Raw genomic sequence first — 18,410 nt, 5'->3', positions numbered from 1 at the left:
GGTGCCTGGAGAGTGCTCAACGACTGTGGGATAGAAGAATTAAACAATTAAGGGAGGGTTCTCGCCCAACCTGGATTTGCGGTTCCTCTTAAGAAGCTGGAAGATTAGACACTTGAAAACCACATTTCCACTTGGCAAAAAGTGATTGGAGCCGAAAGGCCACCAGCCCTGAAAGGGGGCCTGTGCCTTCTACTCAACACAGCGGCCCCTGAGCCTCCTTCTATCTGGTCACCGTAGATGGCATGTGGGTTCCAGCCCCGTTCTTCACTCTTCTGCCTAGAAGTTAATGCACAAAGTTCTCCTCACAGGTACTCAGACAGGAAGTTCTAGCTCCTTTGAGAATGAGATGTCTCAGGAAGGCTTCAGCGCAGCCATCACCCCTGTAAGTGGCCCTTCATTAAATCAGGGGGGCAAGAAGTAGGGGTTCAAGGGGTTGGAGATCCCTTCTCTGTTGGAAGTCACCTCTTTCATAGGCAGCTGTGATTGCTTCTCCCTTTCTTGTCAATTTGGTTTTTATTTTTTCCTTGAGGTGTGACTGACCTATAATGTTATATGAGCTGCAGGTATAGACATAATGGTCTGGTGTATGTGCGTATATTGTGAAATTATCAATACAGTAAGTTTAGTTAACATCTATCACCACACATAATTACATATTTTTGTGATGAGAACTTTTCAGATCTATTCTCTTTGTCATTTTCAGATATACAATACAGTAATAGAGTCGTAGTCACCATGCTGTACATTCCATCTCCAGAACTTATTTATTTTATAACCAGAAATGTGTACCTTTGGACCCCCTTCACCAGTTTCTCCCCGTCTCTGGCAACCACCAATCTGTCTCTGTATCTCAGTTCAGCTTGGATTTTTGTTTTAGATTTATGTAGAGTGAGCTCATATAGTATTTGTCTTTGTTTGACTTAAACCACTTAGCACAATGCCCTCAAGGTTCATCCATGTTGTCTAAAATGGCAGAATTTCCTTCTTTTTATGACTGAATAATATTCCATTTTGTATATATGTCACATTTTCTTTATCTATCCATCCATTGATGGCACAAGTTGTTTCCATGTCTTGGTTATTAAAAAAAATGCTGCAATGAACATGTGGGTGCCTGTATCTTTTGAGTTAGTGTTTTTGTTTCCTTTGGATAAACACCCAGAATTGAAACTGCTAGATCATGTAGTAGTTTTATTTTTAAATTTTTTGAGGATCCTTCCTCAAAAAAATCAGTCATTAGGCTGATTTTGCCTAGTGAGTACACCAATTTACATTCCCACCAATAGTTCACATGGGTTCCTTTTTCTCCACATCCTTGTCAACACTTGTTATTTTCTTGTTTTTGTTTTTGATAATAGCCGTTCTCACAAGTGTGAGGTAATAAGTCTTTGTGGCTTTGGTTTGAATTTCCCGATGACTGGAGATGTTGATCATCTTTTCATGTACCTCTTTGCCATCTGTATGTCTTGTTTGCAAAATGTCTATTTAAATCCTCTGTCCATTTTTAATTGCATTGTTTGCTTCTTTCTCTATTGTTAAATCATGATATATGTATGTACACACACACACATATATATGTTAAATATTAGTCCCTTAGCAGATATATGATTTGTTAATATTTTTCCCATTCTTTTCATTTTGTTGACAGTTTCTTTAGCTATGCAGAAGCTCTTTAATTTGATGTAGTCTCACATATTTGTTTTTCTTTGTGTTGCCATATTTTGGGAGTCAAATCCAAAATATTATTGCCAAGATTGATGTCAAGGTACTTACCACCTTTTTTCTTTTTGGAGTTCTATGACTTCAGGTCTTATGTTCAAGCCTTTAATCCATTTTGAATTGATTTTTGTGAGTGGTGCAAGATGGTGGTTTGTGGATTCTATTGTTTGTGGCTATGTAGTTTTCCTAATACTATTTATTGAAGAGGCCATTGTTTTCCCATTGTAAATATATATTTTTTCCTTATAGGATTGGTTATTTATTTATTTATTTATTTATTTATTTATTTATTTATGTGTAGAAGAACTCTGATGTAGGCCAGAGGTGCAGGGGGTGAGAGGATTCACCAGAGATAGAGTGGGGAGCAGAACAGGTAGATTTGCTGAAATACACTGCTAAGAGGAGCATTGGGTGAGACAGGAGAGGTATGGTGTACCATATGTGCGCTAGTTCCCTGGCAGGGAATTGAACTCAGGCCATAGTGGTGATAGTGCTGAGACTTAACTCCTAGGCCACCAGGGAGGCCCCCCATTGTATAGTCTTGGCTCCTTTGTTGTAAATTAGTTGACCCCATATATATGTGGATTTATTTCTGGGTTCTCTATTCTGCTCCACTGAGTTCTGATTTTTATACCATACTGTTTGGTTACTACAGCTTTGTAATATAGTTTGAAATGAGGACATGTGATGCCTCCAACTTTGCTCTTCTGTCTCAATTTGCTTTGGCTATTTAGGGTCTTTTTTGGTTCTATACAAATTTTAAGATTGTTCTATTTCTGTGAAAAATATCATTGTAACTTTGATAGGGATTGCATTGAAGCTGTTGATTGCTCCATTTATTATGCTTTCTTTCCCAGAGTGGTCCCTTGCTTGGTGCTGTGGGGAGCTTTGACTGGTCTGGTGGAGCCTTTCTGCATACATCAAATGCTGCAGCCACCTTTATCAACACAACCAGGGTAGACTCAGACATGAATGATGCTTACTTGGGTAAGTAAGAGGGCATGGTTACTCTTAGAAAGGGTCAGACTGTAGCATCATAAGCCCTTGGTATAGCTTTAAAAACAGAAGTTTCAAAGTTTTTTAAAATATATTTTTTACATCATTTTTCATTTTTGCACAATATATGCATTTTCATCTTAGTTATAGTCCCCATACAATTCCCACCCCCCTTATTTTGACCCTAATCCCTCCTCACCATCTGCCCCCTCTGCCATAGCCAGAAAGAAAAAGAAAAATACTGATGGTCTCACTCATAGCAGGAATTTAGAAAACCTAAATAAGGACCAGGAAAAAGACTAATTATAATAAAGTAAAAATCAAAGTCAACAGCAGCTATACATCAAAGTTTTGTTTTAATTATGTTAACAAAGAGAACTATAGCACAGGACCCAGCTACCTAGCTTACCAAGCATATGGCTGTCCCATTGTCCCTACTCTACGGATAGACCTGCTAGAGGGGGTAGGGTCTGTGAGAGAAAACACTTCTCCTCTTAGCTCATCATCTTCAGGTTATGCTGTTGAAGTCATCTTGCAGAACCAGGTGCACAGCCTGGTTTTGGGGGCGCCTCGCTATCAGCACATTGGTCTGGTGGTGATGTTCAAAGAGAATGCACGTGTCTGGGAGACCAAAACTTCTATCCAGGGAAGCCAGGTGAGTGCAGAACATGTGGAGCATGAGTGTGTAAACAGGTACCCTGTGGGCTGAGAGGTTCCAGGATGACAGTTTTGTAAAGGAGGGTTAGAAGGCTTTGATCTGGAAAGTCACAGGGTCAACAATGAAGAAAAATAATCTTTTCAACAAATGGTGCTGGGACAACTGGGTATCCACAGGCATAAATAAATAAATAATACATTGGGACCCATTCCTCACAATGTACAAAAACTAAGTTCAAATGGATCAAAGATTTTCAGTTTTTTGTAAAAACTGGAGCTGTAAATCTCTTAGATGGGCTCATAGGTGACTTTTTGTAATCTTCGCTTAGCAATGATTTCTTATATTATTATGACACCCAAAGCACAAGCAACTAAACAAAAAATAGATAAATAGGACTTCATCAAATTAAAAACTTTGAGTGTCCAAGATCACTATGAAGAAAATAAAAAGGATAGGGGAAGCTGTTTACAAGGTCTGGCATTTAGAATATATAAAGAATTCTTACAACTCAACAATGAAAAGATAACCTAATTTTAAAATGAGCAGTATGTAATTTACCCCAGCAATAGACTAGAGAAGAAAAAATATAATCCTAGTAGATACAGGAAAATAATTGACAAAATACAATATGCTTTATACTTCTCGACATGAGAATGCATTTACCAAAAAATCTATAGCTGGCATTATACTTAACAGTGAATTAGAACCCTTTTTTCCTAACATCTGGAAACAAGTCAAGACTCTTTTCACCACTCCTTTTTGACCACTCTTGTTCAATAGCACACTGGAAGAGTTAGTCGGTGAAATAAGGCAAGAAAAAAGGGATTAAGAGCATACAGAGTGGAAAGGAAAAAATAAAACTCTCAATTTTCAGATGACATAATTGCATGGAAAATTCCAACAACTCTACAAAAAGGCTACTATAACTCTTCTTTTTTTTTTTTAAAGAGTGATTTATTTATGCATACAAGAGCTGGGGTACAGGCCAGAGATGCAGGGGGTGACAGGATTCACCAGAGACAGAGTGGGGAACAGAACAGGCAGACTGACTGAAATACACTGCTGAGGGGAGCAGTGGGCGAGACAGGAGTGGTCTGCTGAGCCCTGTGGGTTGCTCCCTGGCTAGGTATCGAACTCGTGCTGCAGAGGCTGCGGATTGCTTCATAGTGCGGTGCTTAACCCCTTGCACCACCAGGGAGGCCCCTACTATAACTCTTAAGTTATTTTAGTAAGTTCCCAGAATACAAGATCAATTTATATCATATCATATCATATCATATCATATCATATCATATCATATCATATCATATCATATATACATAAATCAGCTGCATTTCTGCACTAGTGATAAACCGCTGGAGATTTAAATTTATCATGAATTGCAGAGTGGATCTCATGTGCTCCAAAGGGCTTTCTTCCAAGGGGTGACTTTTCTTCACTGGGAGAAAATCCCCACGCTGTGTTTAGGGGGAAGTAGTGTGTGAATCCGGCCTCATCTCTTTCAGATCGGCTCCTACTTCGGGGCCTCCCTGTGCTCTGTGGACATGGACAGAGATGGAAGCACAGACCTGGTCCTCATCGGAGCCCCACATTATTATGAGCAGACCCGGGGAGGCCAGGTGTCTGTGTGCCCCTTGCCACAGGGGGTGAGTGGCTGATGGGACCTGGGCAGGGTGTGGTCTGGGAGGGTAGGGGGTCACTCAGGTTGGGTCCTGACACTGTTTTGTTCTGCAGAGGGCCAAGTGGAAGTGTGTGGCTGTCCTCCGTGGGGAGCAGGGCCACCCCTGGGCGCGCTTTGGGGCAGCCATGACGGTGCTGGGGGATGTGAATGGGGACAAGCTGACGGATGTGGCCATTGGGGCCCCAGGAGAGCAGGAGAACCGGGGAGCTGTCTACCTGTTTCATGGAACCTCAAAACAGGGCATCAGCGCCTCCCACAGCCAGGTGAGGCCTGGTCTCCTTCAGGATAGTAGCCCCTTGGCTGATCTGTCCCCTTCTACATCAACATTCCCACAGTAGCCAGAACAGTTGTCCTGCTGCTCCTGTTCAGATCCTTCAAAAATAGTCACACATATCACAGACACCTCACAGACTCCTATGTTCTGGATGAATCTTTACCTCAGCTGCAGTGGGTACAGGGCGGTTCATCACCCAACTTCACAGATGAGGTGAATAAGGCGCAGAAGTAGCGGATGGCAGGCTCAAAGTGTTTGGGTGTAGGCCTTCCTCTCTCTTGAATCAGTCTTGGTGGGGTGACTGATGGTCCTGCTCTGCCTGGAAGGGTCCCAGATCAGGCCCTGATAGTCTCGCCTCCAGGAGCTGTCTCCGCTTCCCACGCTGCCTGCTGCATGCCACATGGGCTAAGACTGTGTGGTTACACAAGGCCCCTCTTTCTCTCACCATCTTGAGATTCTAAGTAATTTTTAAACAGGGATTCCACTTTCTTTTTTTGCACTGGGTCCAGCCCATCCTGATGACTGGCCCCTGAAATCCTGATGGCCCCCTGCTCTGGTGGATGGGGAGTCCTCTCTGTGGGGGGACCCCAGCTGTCTGGTTCCCACACATCACTGATGGCTGTGGCCAGCCCATCTTCTGGCCTCTGGTCTCCAGCTTTTTCCAGCCTCACATTTTTCTCATGTCCTTTCTTTCTTTGTAGGCAACTCCCACCCCCATGCTCCATTCCTGCCAAACCCCTCACCATACAGGTTCAACCCTATCAACACTTTAAAATTATCCAAAATCTTAAAAAACACATTTGTTGCAGCCCTGCCAGGAAGGGTTCTAATTTACTTGATCTGGGCTGGGGCCTCAGACATCAGTGTGTTTTTAACATTTTATTTGATACATTTTCAAATGTACTGCAGAGCCAAAGAATCACAGTGGACACCCATATATTCTCAAGTGAACACTGAATATACAATGATCTACAATGATATTTTACTAGTTTTATTCTATCATATATCCATCTTTTATTCATTCTTTTCCTATCCATCTATCTTATTTTTTTAATGTATTTCAAAATAAGTCGAGGCACTAGCCCTATTTGCCCCTAAATATTTCAGCATGCCATTCTAACTAGAATTCCATACTGCTTACTATTATTTTATTTATCATTTAAAAAATATTTATTATTATTTTTTAAAGATTTATTTATGCATACAAGAACTGAGGTCTAGGCCAGAGGTGCAGGGTGTGAGAAAATTCACCAGAGACAGAGTGGGGAGCAGAACAGCCAGAATGACTGAAATACACTGCTGAGGGGAGCAGCAGGTGAGACAGGAGAGGTCTGCTCGCCATGTGGGACCCTCCCCCGGCAGCCAGCCGGAACCGGCGCTGCAGAGGTTGCAGAGGCTGCGGGCAGCTTCGCAACCCAGCGCTCAACCGCTGCGCCACCGGGGAGGCCCTAGCCTTCAATATGTTTTGACAAATGTTTACACCTGGGCAATCCATCTGCTTGTCAAGATACAGAACATTCTCATTATTCCAGAGAGTTTCCTCCTGTCCCTTACCAGTAATTTTCTGACCCCACTCCATCCCAGAGAGAACTATTGTCCTGATTTTCCACTGTTGTTGAATCAGTCTTGCCTGTTCTAGAACACCATGTAGAGGGAATAGTGTGTTATGCCAGCCTCAGTGGTTTTTCTACCCACCTCATTTGCAACCAGGCCAAGAACTCTGGCATTACTTCTCTTTGTGGCTTGTGTGAATATTGTAAGGAGGTCTCTTTTTTGGGGCACCTAACGTTCCTCTATGTAAATGGGGTTTGAGGCCTTCGGTTTTACTTTATTTTTCTTACAAAAGCTTTATACCTTTACATGAATTTTTAAGCCTAAACAGTGGAAGCCCTAGTCCCCTCCCCTTATCTGCACCATAATTTACCCCACCAGGGAAAGCAAGGCCAGCAAGAGGGAACATCACATGGACACACACACACACATACACACACACACACTGGAATTAAAAGCGAATGCAGAAAGGATCGCGCTATCTTGTCCTGTTTTCATTTCTCGCTTGCTTTCCACCCATGATTGAGCCCGGGATGCTCTGTCTGGACATGCAAACACACTGAGCCTCTCCCTACAACTGCATGACATGTAATTTCAAAACAAAGCTGCTTTCCAACAGAATGCTATACATTTTTCTCAAAAAAATAAATATGCACATAAATCTCAAATGTGAAGCTGAGTAGGCTCAGATGTTATCACAACATAGCACCTCTCCAGCAGCCCGAGTGTCTCCTCCTTCCTTTCAGTTGACAAAATCATTTACAAATTTCTGTGGCAACATAATACATGACATAAAGTTTACTTACCATCTGAAACACCTTTATGTAGACGCTTCAGTGGCATTGAGTATAAGACGACATCACTTCAAATTTTTCTTTTTAATTTATGATCTGGCTGTTATGCCTTCAGTGTTCTCTTGCATCCTGATTAGAGAGAGAAATCGTTCTTAAGGGCTCATCATGGAAAACAGCTTCCACAGTCACGCTGTGGCTTCCTCTTTGCTTCCCCATCCTCCTGAGGAAACACTTTCAGTGATTCTCACACTTCCCAGTGACAGGCTTATTTTGCTTTTTCTTGATTTTTGTTTTAGCACTGACTTCCCACTATGGCAAGTGAGGGCTGAGTTCTCTTTCAGAGCCCTCTTGCCGCATTCAGTACCATCCACCCACTGCTTACTCCTTTCATTTATATAATAATTTTAGTTAGCCGAGTTCTCGGTGTTTGCATTGTCCTGACCATGCACTGGAGACAGCCGAGTGGAATAGTATACTTTGTTTTCCTTGGAAAACCCAAAAAATGAATGGAAGCTTTGGGTATTATCCCAAGGCTGTGGCTTAAAACCGAAGAGTTAGCCTATTTCTTGAGGGGTTGTGGGAGATGAGACTTGAGTGGATCCCAGACAGTCTAGTCTCTCCTTGGTTCATCCTGCGTGACTGAGTTACCACCTCCCTGTTCTTTCCATCCCTGTTCCCTTGCCCTTTTATCTTCAGCGGATTGAAGGCTCCCAGCTCTCCCCCAGGCTCCAGTACTTTGGACAGTCGCTGAGCGGGGGCCGGGATCTCACAATGGATGGGCTGGTGGACCTGGCTGTGGGGGCCCAGGGGCAAGTGCTGCTGCTCAGGTGAGAGCGTCTTTCAGAGCGTCCCAGGTGTCTTCCCATCCAGCAGTCTTTTTCTTGTCAGAAGAATCCTGATGGCCCTCGGGTGTCCCTTCAGGTCCCAGCCAGTGCTAAGAATGGAAGCAGGCATGGAGTTCACACCCCGGGAAATGGCAAGGAATATATTTGAGTGTCGTGATGAGGCTGTGAGAAACCAGATTGCTGGGGAGGTCAGAGTCTGCTTCCGTGTCCGTAAGAGCACGGTGGACCGGCTCCGAGAAGGTAAGGCTGGGTGGGTCATTCTTAAGAGGTTAAATGACTGGGTGGTGCGTTGATGGGCCCAGCCTTCCCAGCCTCCAGCACCCCAGAGCAATGTTCTCACAAGCTTCTAGAGCCTTCTCAAAGCTTGGCTGGAGTGAGCAAGTGATTTTCCTACTGGATGGGGAAAAGGGATTTGTGAGGGGAGGTCTTGGTATACACTTTGGTCTTTTCATTAGGACAATGTCCATTGAGGCTAGTAATCAAGAGCAATGATAGACCATAGAAACAGACCCACAGAAATCTGAGCTACCAAATAGGAATTTTTTAAATGACCACAAGTAATATCTTTAAGAAAAAAAGAGGAAATGAGGGAGAATTTCAGAAAAGGAGTTTATTGAATAGAATTGAATGGACACTCTAGCACTAAAAATACACTGACTGAGGTTAAGAGTTCAACAATAAGACTCACTATCAGACTAGAAGCAGAACAGGGCATTAGTGAACTAGAAAGTAGTGCAGTTGAAAATATCCACGTGATCATACAGGGAGAATAAAGGATGAAAAACAGAAAAAAAATCATAAGAGATAGTTGGGACACTGTGAAAGAACAAATAAACATGGACTTGGAATTCTGAAAGGAAGAGAGAGAATAAAAAAAGGAGCAACACTTGGTAAAATCATAATCAAGAATTTTCTAAAATTGATGGAAGACGAGAGTCTCTAAAAATCAAAGCAGGATAAATATAAAGGTAACCACAACATGGAACATGGGGGATGTAGACCAGACCCCACTTTGTGCCATACCAAGGCACAAACTACTGAAGACCAAAGGCAAAAAGCTAAACACAGCCAGAAAAATATACTTAATTTTCTTTTTCTCTTTTTTTAAAAATTTATTTATTTATGTATAGAGGAGCTGGTGTACAGGCCAGAAGTGTGGGATGGGGTGGGGGGTTGGTGAGAGGATTCACCAGAGATAGAGTGGGGAACAGAACAGGCAGACGGACTGAAATACACTGCTGAGGGGAACAGCAGGCGAGTCAGGAGAGGTCTGCTGCACCATGTGGGTCACCTCCCTGGCTGGGGATCGAACTCATGCTGCAGTGACTGCTGATAGTTTCATAGGTTGTGTCTTAACCCCGTGTGCCACCAGGGAGGCCCCTACTTAATTTTCTAGCATGCAGCACAGTAGCTGCCCCCTATCAAACACTCGTTATGTGGCCGGCCTCGTACGAAATGTCTTCTAGACACTGTTTCCTTTTTTATTTATTTATTTGTTTGTTTGTTTGTTTGTTTGTTTTTGTTTATACAAGCACTGGGTACAGTCAGAAGCGCGGGAGGGTGAGAGAATTCACCAGAGCCAGAGCGGGGAGCAGAACAGGCAGAAGGACCGAAGTACACTGCTGAGGGGAGCAGCGGGTGGCAGGAGAGGTCTGCACGCCATGTGGGACCCTCCTCCGGTGGCCGGGGAGCAGCCGGGGATCGAACCGGTGCTGCCAGAGGCTGCGGGCAGCTTCGCAACCCAGTGCTCAACCGCTGTGCCACCGGGGAGGCCCTAGACACTGTTTCCTTTTATTTCCACTGCTGGGAAGCTAAATTAATGTTCTCAATTAAATATAAATTTGGGTCTCCCCTGGTGGTGCAGGCGGTCGAGCGCAGCGCTGTGAAGCCGTCCACAGCCTCTGCAGCGCCAGTTTGATCCCGGCCGGCTGGCAGGGGTCCCACATGGCCCAGCAGACCTCTTCTGACTCGCCCGCTGCTCCCCTCAGCAGTGTATTTCGTCAGTCTGCCTGTTCTGTTCCCCACTCTGGCTCTGGTGAATCCTCTCACCCTCCCACGCATCTTGCCTAAACCCCGGTTCTTGTATGAATAAATAAATAAATCTTTAAAAATAAATAAATGAATGTTCTCAATTAAAAAAAAATAAGGCATTGGGACTCAAAGAGGTCTGATAACAACCTGCCAGAGGCATCCAATAGGGAGCAGAGTGACTCCTCGCTGGGCTCCTCCCCACGTGCTGCCTGTCCCTTCAGGAGAGATCCAGAGTGACGTCACCTATGACTTGGCTCTGGACCCCGGTCGCCCCCACCCCAGGGCCATCTTCGAAGAGACCAAGAGCAGCTTACGCAGAAAAATGCAGACCCTGGGACTGAGTCAGCAGTGCGAGACCCTGAAGCTGCTGCTGCCGGTGAGCAGGGGTGGCCACTGCCCGGGGTCCTCCGAGCAGGCTGTGGGCTTGGGAAGCTGAGGAGGACGGCCTTCTAAACCCCGCAATTCTCAGGAATGTGTGGAAGACTCAGTGACCCCCATTGTCCTGCGCCTCAACTTTTCCCTGGAGGGGAAGCCATCATCTTCTTTTGGGAACCTCCGGCCGGTGCTGGATGTGGGCGCTGAGAGATACTTCACAGCCTCGGTGAGTCCAGGTTGGGAGGCTGCCAGGGTGTCGAGGGGACCCGAGGCCAGGACTGTCGAAGCTCATTTTATTTCTCCTCACACAGGTTTCACTTTAATGTTGAATTGTCCTAGCTCACGCCGTTCCACTGTTTGCTTTGATTTCACGTTCTGTTTTGTACAGTTCCCCTTTGAGAAGAATTGTGGCAATGATAGCATCTGCCAGGACGACCTCAGTGTGACCTTGAGTCTCCTGAAGTGAGTTTCTTTTCCTCACTGCTGCTTCCTCCCTGCCTCCGCCACAGCCGGGGCCCTGTGTCCCCGCAGAGCGGCCCACCAGGGAGCCTGGCCCGGAGCAGCCGCGTGGGAGGCACCCACGTGGCTGTCTTCTCTCTCCAAGTGCCCGCGGCCCCGTCCTGCCAGAGCAGACGCCCTCGGCATCTGGTGGCCTGTCTTGTTCTTCCCACAGCCTGGACACCGTGGTGGTAGGGGGTCCCCGGGACCTCAGCGTGACTGTCACTGTCAGAAACCAGGGCGAGGACTCCTACATGACACAAGTCACCTTCTTCTTCCCTCCTGGCTTGTCCTACCGGAGGGTGTCACTGGCCCAGGTAGCCAAATCCACCCCCAGCTCTCCGGTATCTTCCCTATCCTCATGACTGGTGGTTGACATGACCACTTCTGCCTGCCTGGCCTTCCAGAACCCACGCTCAAAGCGGCCCTGGCGCCTGACCTGTGAGTCTGGTGGCTCCAGTGGAGACCCCAAGGTCCTGAAGAGCAGCAGCTGCCACGTGAACCACCCCATCTTCCCAGACAACTCGGAGGTGAGAAGGGCCAGCCTGTGTCCTGTGTCCTGTTCTTCTTCGTCTTTTTCGAAAATCTCCTGTTTTTTTTTTTTTAATAGGTTTTTTTTGTGTGTTTTTTTTTTAAATATTTATTTATTTATACAAGAACCAGGGTCCAGGCCAGATGCACGGGAGGGTGAGGGGATTCATCAGACAGAGTGGGGAACAGAACAGGCAATTGACTGAAATACACTGCTGAGGGGAGCAGCGGGAGAGACAGGCGAGGTCTGCTTCGCCATGTGGGATTTTCACCAGCCGGCCGGGATCGAACCCACACTGCAGAGGCTGCGGACAGCTTCACAGTGCAGCGCTCAACCGCCTAAGCCACCGGGGAGGCCTTTCTCGTCTGTTTTTAAAAGTAGAGGTTTCTTTTTGGGAAAAAACCTTTCTTGAGATAGAATTCACAGGCCCCACACGTCACCCGTTTAATGTACACAATTCAATGGCTTTTAGTGTCTTTCACCACCATGCTCAACTTTAGAATACTTCATTACCCCAAGAAAAGACTCTGCTCCCCTTAGCCATCAGCCCTGTCTCCCCCTCTCTCCCGGCCCCCGGCCACCACTCATCTGCTTTCTGGTTGGAGACCTGTCTCCTCCAGACATCTCGGATGAGCCCTGCATCCGTGGGCCTTTGTGCCTGGCTCCTTCCTCCTTGTGTAATGCTGTCAAGGGCTGTCACGTTGCAGCATGTCCCAGCATTTCATCTCCTTTTCCTGTCGAATATTCTCTTGCGGGACTGTACCACATTTTATTTATCCATCCTTGAGTAATGGGTTGTTTTTCTCTCTCACATCCTTATCCCTGTCTCTCCTTTCTCCAATCCAGGCCGTCTTTAATATCACGTTTGATGTGAATCCTGATGCAGCCCTTGGAAAAAGGCTTCTCCTCAAGGCCAACGTCACCAGGTGCGCCGTGCCCGGCCTCCCAAGCATCCTCCCCTTCGATGTCCCACACCCTGCCCAGGCTGGACCTTTGTCTTCTCCTCACTGGTTGTCCCTTCAGTTTATTCATTCATTCAACAAACTAAACCAGCTGAGCACCCACCATATGCCGGTGCTGGGGGGACAGCGATGAACAAGACAGCTGCCCTCACAGAGGCCACAATTTAGGGACAAAGATAGATGATAGAGGTGACGATTACAATATAGTGTGAGGTACAGTGTCCAGTGTCCCGGGAGCCTGTGTTGAGAGACGTTCTTGAAGAAGATCTCTTTAGGCTGTGAGTTAGCCAAGCAAAGGCACGAATTGAGGGAGGGAAGGAAGACAGAAAGAAGGAAGCAGGTGCAAGCAAAGCCTGGAGCTGGAAAGGTCAGGCTGTGTTTAAGTGTGGCCTGAGCCATAGTCCCGGGTTGGGGAGCTTGTTGGATGTGTGCCGTGTTGTCAAATGACTAGTGAGTGTCACCGGGACATTGGCAGTTTAACTTGGGAGTGACATGATGATACTTACCTGCTAGAAAGATCACCCTTCAGGAGGTGTGGAGGGGGTGGGAATAGTTTTGAATTCAGGGACCGGGGAGAAGAGGTTCTGCAGATATCCAAGTGAGGAGAGCTGGGCCTGGGCTCAATGGTGCTGATGGGAGGGAGCAGTAGGACTTGGTGGTCTGTCACAGGTGAAAGGAGAGGGAGAGGGAGAAGGCAGAGTCTCTCCATCCTCAATAGCTGACCAGGTTACAGGGGTTAAGTCTCAGCACTAGCAAGCTTTTGCCAGCCACTGTGGCCTAAGTTCGATCCCCGGACAGGGAGCTGACCACATGGCACAGCAGACCTCTCCTGCCTCGCCTGCTGCTCCCCTCAGCAGCGTATTTCAGTCAGTCTGCCTGTTCTGCTCCCCACTGACTCTGGTGAATTCTTTCACCCATACCTCTGGCCTACACCCCTGTTCTTGTATGCATAAATAAATTTTAAAAATCTTAAAAAAAAAAAAAAAGCTGACCAGAGTCATTTCCCCTCAGTGAGAACAACATGCCCAGGACCAGCAAAACCGAGTTCCAGCTGGAGCTGCCTGTGAAATACACCGTCTACATGGTGGTTGCCAGGTGCTGGCTTCTGGGCTTCGACTCAGCGTCCCCCAGGCTGGACACAGGCTTGTGCATCTGTGTGTGCAAGTCTGTGCACATGTGTGACTCTGTGTGTGTGTCTGAGGATATATGTTCATGTGTGATGTGTGGATGCGTGTGTTGGTGTGTGTGATCCTGCACACCACCTTGCTCCCACCCTCTCAGGGAAGCCTCACACATGTGCCTGTGTACCCCCTGATATGTGTACCCCAGAGCTGCCTCCCAGGATACCCCTGATGTTCTGTCCCCTTCTTCCTCCCATCAGCTATGATGCCTCCACCAAATATCTCAACTTCACTGCCTCAGAGAAGACCAGCCGGGTGGTTCAGCATCAGTATCAGGTGGGGAAGGAGGCCTGGGGGTGACAGGAATGTGCATCCCTACCGCGTGCCAGGCTTTGTCCCTGGTCCTCTCTCTCGATGCACACATTAGCACAAATACCTATGTGTACAGACACATAATTAGCTCAGTTTATCCTCACAATGACATGACAGAGGCGCTATCATTTATAAGAAATTGGTGTTCAGGGAAGTTAACAGAACAGTTTCCCTGCTAGTAAGGGGAAGGGCACCACCTGAGACCAGCTAGACTGCTCTGGAGTGTGTCACTACTGCTCCCCACTCCCTACCCCAGAAAGCGTCATGAGGCAACACAAGGGTCTGCGGGGCCTTTTTCAGGGGGCTGGGCTGGGGGGAGGCTGATTCTCATTGCTGGTGGGGGCAGAGCCCTGATCCCGCCTCCCACATGCAGTTCCGCAACCTGGGGCAGAGGAGCCTCCCCATCACCGTGGTCTTCTGGGTCCCTATCAAGCTGAACCAGGTGGCCGTGTGGAACGACCCCCAGGTCATCTCCGAGGTAAGCCCAGCTGGCCTGAAGAGAGAGCCCAGCGCTCCCCTGCTGTTCTGGTCTTCCCCGAAGTCTCCTCTCTGTTGGATTTCGGAGCCATTTCTGCCTGCTCCTGCACGGAGGCCACCTCGCCCTCTGTGTGGATTGACCTCGTTTCTCTGTCTTCTCATGGCGTCTCTCTCCTCAGTACATCTCCAGTAAGTGCAGCAAGGAGCAGGTGGTTCCTCCTCGCTCTGACTTCCTGGAGCAGCTTAAGAAGGCCCCAATGCTGGTGAGGATGAGCCCCATCCTGGCCTCGGGCCACATGCAGACCCGTGCTGTGCCTTAGGGGCCCAGCGCCTTCCCCGGGTGGAGCACGCAGGCCTGGCCCGCGCCCAGCTGTCTGAGTCCTCTCCTCCCTTCCCAGAACTGCTCCGTCGCCATCTGCCTGAAAATCCAGTGTAAGATCCCATCCTTCGGTGTCCAGGAGGACTTCACCGTCACCCTCAAGGGCAACCTCTCCTTTGATTGGTATATCCAGGTAAAAGGGGGCCGAGGCTCAGTGGGCACAGGTGGGCCCTGCAGGGGCCGCGGGCCCAGTTCCCACACTGCCTTTTCCACAGACTCCACATAACCACCTTCAGCTCGTCAGCACTGTGGAGATCTTGTTTGACAGGTCCTCATTTGCCCTGCCTCTAGGACAGGAGAACTTTGTGAGGGCCCAGGTATCTGTCATGGGTGCAAGGGACCACTGGGGGGAGAGGGGAGGCTGGGTTGGTGCAGAGAGCGAGAGAGAGAGAGAGAGAGAGAGAGAGAGAGAGAGAGAGAGAGAGAAGTGAGGACGGGGATGGGGCATAAGGAGGGACTGGGGGTTCGTCACTGGGTTCTAATTGGGCACCCTTAGAAATCTAGAGTCTGTGTCCCCTGCTGTACCTCTCCCCTTCTCCCCTCCGCAGACAGAGACCAAGGTGGAGCCATTTGAAGTACACCGACCTGTCCCCCTTATCGCGGGCAGCTCAGTGGGGGGGCTGTTGCTCCTGGCCCTCATCACCGCTGTACTGTACAAGGTATCCCCAGTGCCCCTTGCCTGCTCCCCGCGCCCTCACTGCTTCTCACTGGGCAGCTCCTTCGCGGGTCCCACTCCAGGGGGGCTGCTGGCTGTGTGAGCCGGGGCAAGTTGCAGAGCCTCTCTGTGCCTTAGTTTCTTCACCGTGAGCTCTGTAGACAGCAGTTCCCTCCGCCCTCTCCTCCCTCTCCGCTCCTCCTCCTTCTTCACTGTTTCCCTCCCTGTGCTCACCCCACCTCCACTGTCTTCCCCTGCCTGCTCCCTGGCTGCAGTGCCCTGACTCCTGTCTCTGCCCCCGCAGGTCGGCTTCTTCAAAAGGCAGTACAAGGACAAGATGAGTGAAGCCACAGCTGAAGCTGCCCCGTCCCAGTAACGCTCCCCTCCTGCCCCACAGGATTGTCTGGCCCAGCACTGGGCTCCCGGGCTGCTGGACAGATGCGTCCTGTAGGCGACTGGGGCAGCGGCGTCCGTGCAGGAAAGACCTGCTTGGGTCTCCATCCGGGCGTGTGTGCGTGCCGGCGTGCGCATGAATGTGTGTGAGTTGTGTGTGTGGCTCAGATGTCTCGGGCACGGGGAAAGTGCGTTCAACCTCTCAGGCAGAGGGGGGTGGCTTGGGCCTCCCTTGGGGGGATGAAGGTGCGGTTGGCCTTCCTCTGGACATAGGTGATGGCAGCTCTTGTAGGTGGACATACAGGGAAATGCAGCAGAGCCTCTCCCTGCTGAAGGACGTGCGGCTCGCATTGTGGACAAGCACGCTGAGTGGCAGCAACCCCCGCAGCGGGACTGAGCCTGCCCGAGAAGCCCGTGGAACCAGCATCTGGTCGGCTGGCAGGATCCTGCCGAGGCCATTCCACTAGAGCCAGGCTGTCCACTGAGCAAGGATGCACCTCCCTATGTCTAGCCATTTATTTATTATTTTAACGTTACTTTTCGCTATTTGAATGGATAAACCTGTCCGTAGAGAAACCAAAAGACTCAGGAAAGTGTGTGGTGAAGTCTCCAGCCTGTTGCCCCAGCTGTTCAGTTCTCTCCTAAAGGGCAGTCAAGATTGTGTATTTTGGGGTCTCCTTCACGAAGATTCCAGGCGTATGCAAACACGTGCGTGTGTGCACGCGTAAGCACATGCCCCCACACACAGCTTTTTTACACAGAAGTTACCATATGTCATTTACACTGTTCTGCACATAGCTTTTAAAATTTATATAGCTCCGACGTGGTTTCATATCAACACATTAAGTACTTTTGCATTCTTTGCTAGAGCTGCATAATATTCCATTGTGTGGGTGAATCATGCTGTATTTCACCAGGCTCCTTTTCATATGTTATTTTCAACCTCTTACAATTGCAAACAATGGTGACTTAATCAATTGAATTTGTGCCTTTTTGGAATATGTGTAAAGATAAATTATAATTTTATAAATTATAAATTTAAAAGATAAATTTAAAATATATATAAATTTTCCCAAAATTTAGGGAAAACTTTCTTTAAGAGCGGCCATAGGACGTACCAATAGAAGAACAGCATGAGGCATAGAGGAGAAGGCAATGAGTGTACCACTGTGCACCGCTGGAGGGTAACCCCAAAGAGGGGTTCTGGGCAATAGAGTAGAACAACCCGACAACCTGGTCCCAGCGGAGGAGAGAAGGAGCTGGGGGGTGCATCCCCCAGCACCACTGAGTTACTGGCCAAGGACTGCTCTTGGTGGGAAGGGGGTTCAGTCCCTACCCTGAATCTGGGCAGAGTAGACTGCGGTGTCCACAGGGGTAGAGGTCACACCAGTGGGAAGTTTGGAGGTGGCGTAGCTCCTGGCTGAGCCCACGGGGCTCCAGGCAGAACCCTGACAGCCTTTGCTACCCATGGCCTGTGTGGGTAAAGTTTTGGCAGGTAGGCCTCTCCCTCTTCAAGAGCGCGCTCTCTGCCCCTCTCACATACCTTCCCCGATGCAGTCACCACTGTGCCCACTTTCACATGTACCCTTTCTAATGTTCATGCTAGTTCTGCTCAGTGGCCACCACTTCCTCTTTCAGCGTAACTGATTTTCACTTATGAGGCATCTGAGGCTGAGAGAGAACAAACCAATTACCTGAGCCCTTACAAGTACAAAGGGAATGGACTCCAAACCCAACTGACTCCACAGGTGTGGGAGACAGTGGCTGTTGCTTAGCTGTTACAGTGCTAGGTGGACCTCATGAAATCGCTGGCATGTTCGTTGACAAGAATGGCGATTCCCAAGAGTCAGTGAGGTACAAGAACATCCTGGCTTCAGGGGACGTCTGTCCCAGACATGACGGGCAGGAACACGGGCTCAGTTCCACTCAGGGATGTAAGGGAAGGATCCCCAGGAGAGGCAACACCTGGCTCAAGTAGGGGCAGATTTCCAGTCAGAGGTAGCACAGGCGAGGCTGGGGCTTTGCAAGCCAGAGTGAGGTGTTTTTGATTTTATTCAAGTGCAACATGATGTCACCAAAAGGTGAATTGCTGAGGCC

The 18,410-nt window shown here is 48.2% G+C and overlaps 1 protein-coding gene across 1 annotated transcript in view; it reads left to right on the top strand.

The window, feature by feature from the left end:
• Positions 1-17,380, top strand: part of LOC119241701 (integrin alpha-M-like) — a 32,435-nt gene extending 15,055 nt beyond the window's left edge. The window contains exons 11-31 of the mRNA XM_054693722.1: positions 309-382; positions 2,577-2,706; positions 3,228-3,370; positions 4,879-5,019; positions 5,108-5,317; positions 8,370-8,500; positions 8,595-8,758; positions 10,771-10,925; positions 11,019-11,150; positions 11,313-11,386; positions 11,598-11,739; positions 11,830-11,952; positions 12,801-12,880; positions 13,928-14,011; positions 14,298-14,373; positions 14,783-14,887; positions 15,066-15,149; positions 15,285-15,398; positions 15,481-15,582; positions 15,814-15,924; positions 16,225-17,380. Coding sequence (XP_054549697.1) covers positions 309-382; positions 2,577-2,706; positions 3,228-3,370; positions 4,879-5,019; positions 5,108-5,317; positions 8,370-8,500; positions 8,595-8,758; positions 10,771-10,925; positions 11,019-11,150; positions 11,313-11,386; positions 11,598-11,739; positions 11,830-11,952; positions 12,801-12,880; positions 13,928-14,011; positions 14,298-14,373; positions 14,783-14,887; positions 15,066-15,149; positions 15,285-15,398; positions 15,481-15,582; positions 15,814-15,924; positions 16,225-16,296 — 2,447 coding nt within the window. The 3' untranslated portion in view covers positions 16,297-17,380. The remainder of the gene's footprint in view (positions 1-308; positions 383-2,576; positions 2,707-3,227; positions 3,371-4,878; positions 5,020-5,107; positions 5,318-8,369; positions 8,501-8,594; positions 8,759-10,770; positions 10,926-11,018; positions 11,151-11,312; positions 11,387-11,597; positions 11,740-11,829; positions 11,953-12,800; positions 12,881-13,927; positions 14,012-14,297; positions 14,374-14,782; positions 14,888-15,065; positions 15,150-15,284; positions 15,399-15,480; positions 15,583-15,813; positions 15,925-16,224) is intronic.
• Positions 17,381-18,410: the final 1,030 nt, after the last annotated feature.

Source organism: Talpa occidentalis, unplaced genomic scaffold (assembly GCF_014898055.3).
Source record: "Talpa occidentalis isolate TD23 unplaced genomic scaffold, MPIMG_talOcc4v2.1 talOcc4.12, whole genome shotgun sequence".
Taxonomy (NCBI): domain Eukaryota; kingdom Metazoa; phylum Chordata; class Mammalia; order Eulipotyphla; family Talpidae; genus Talpa; species Talpa occidentalis.
This window is presented reverse-complemented; position numbering and strand designations above follow the sequence as displayed.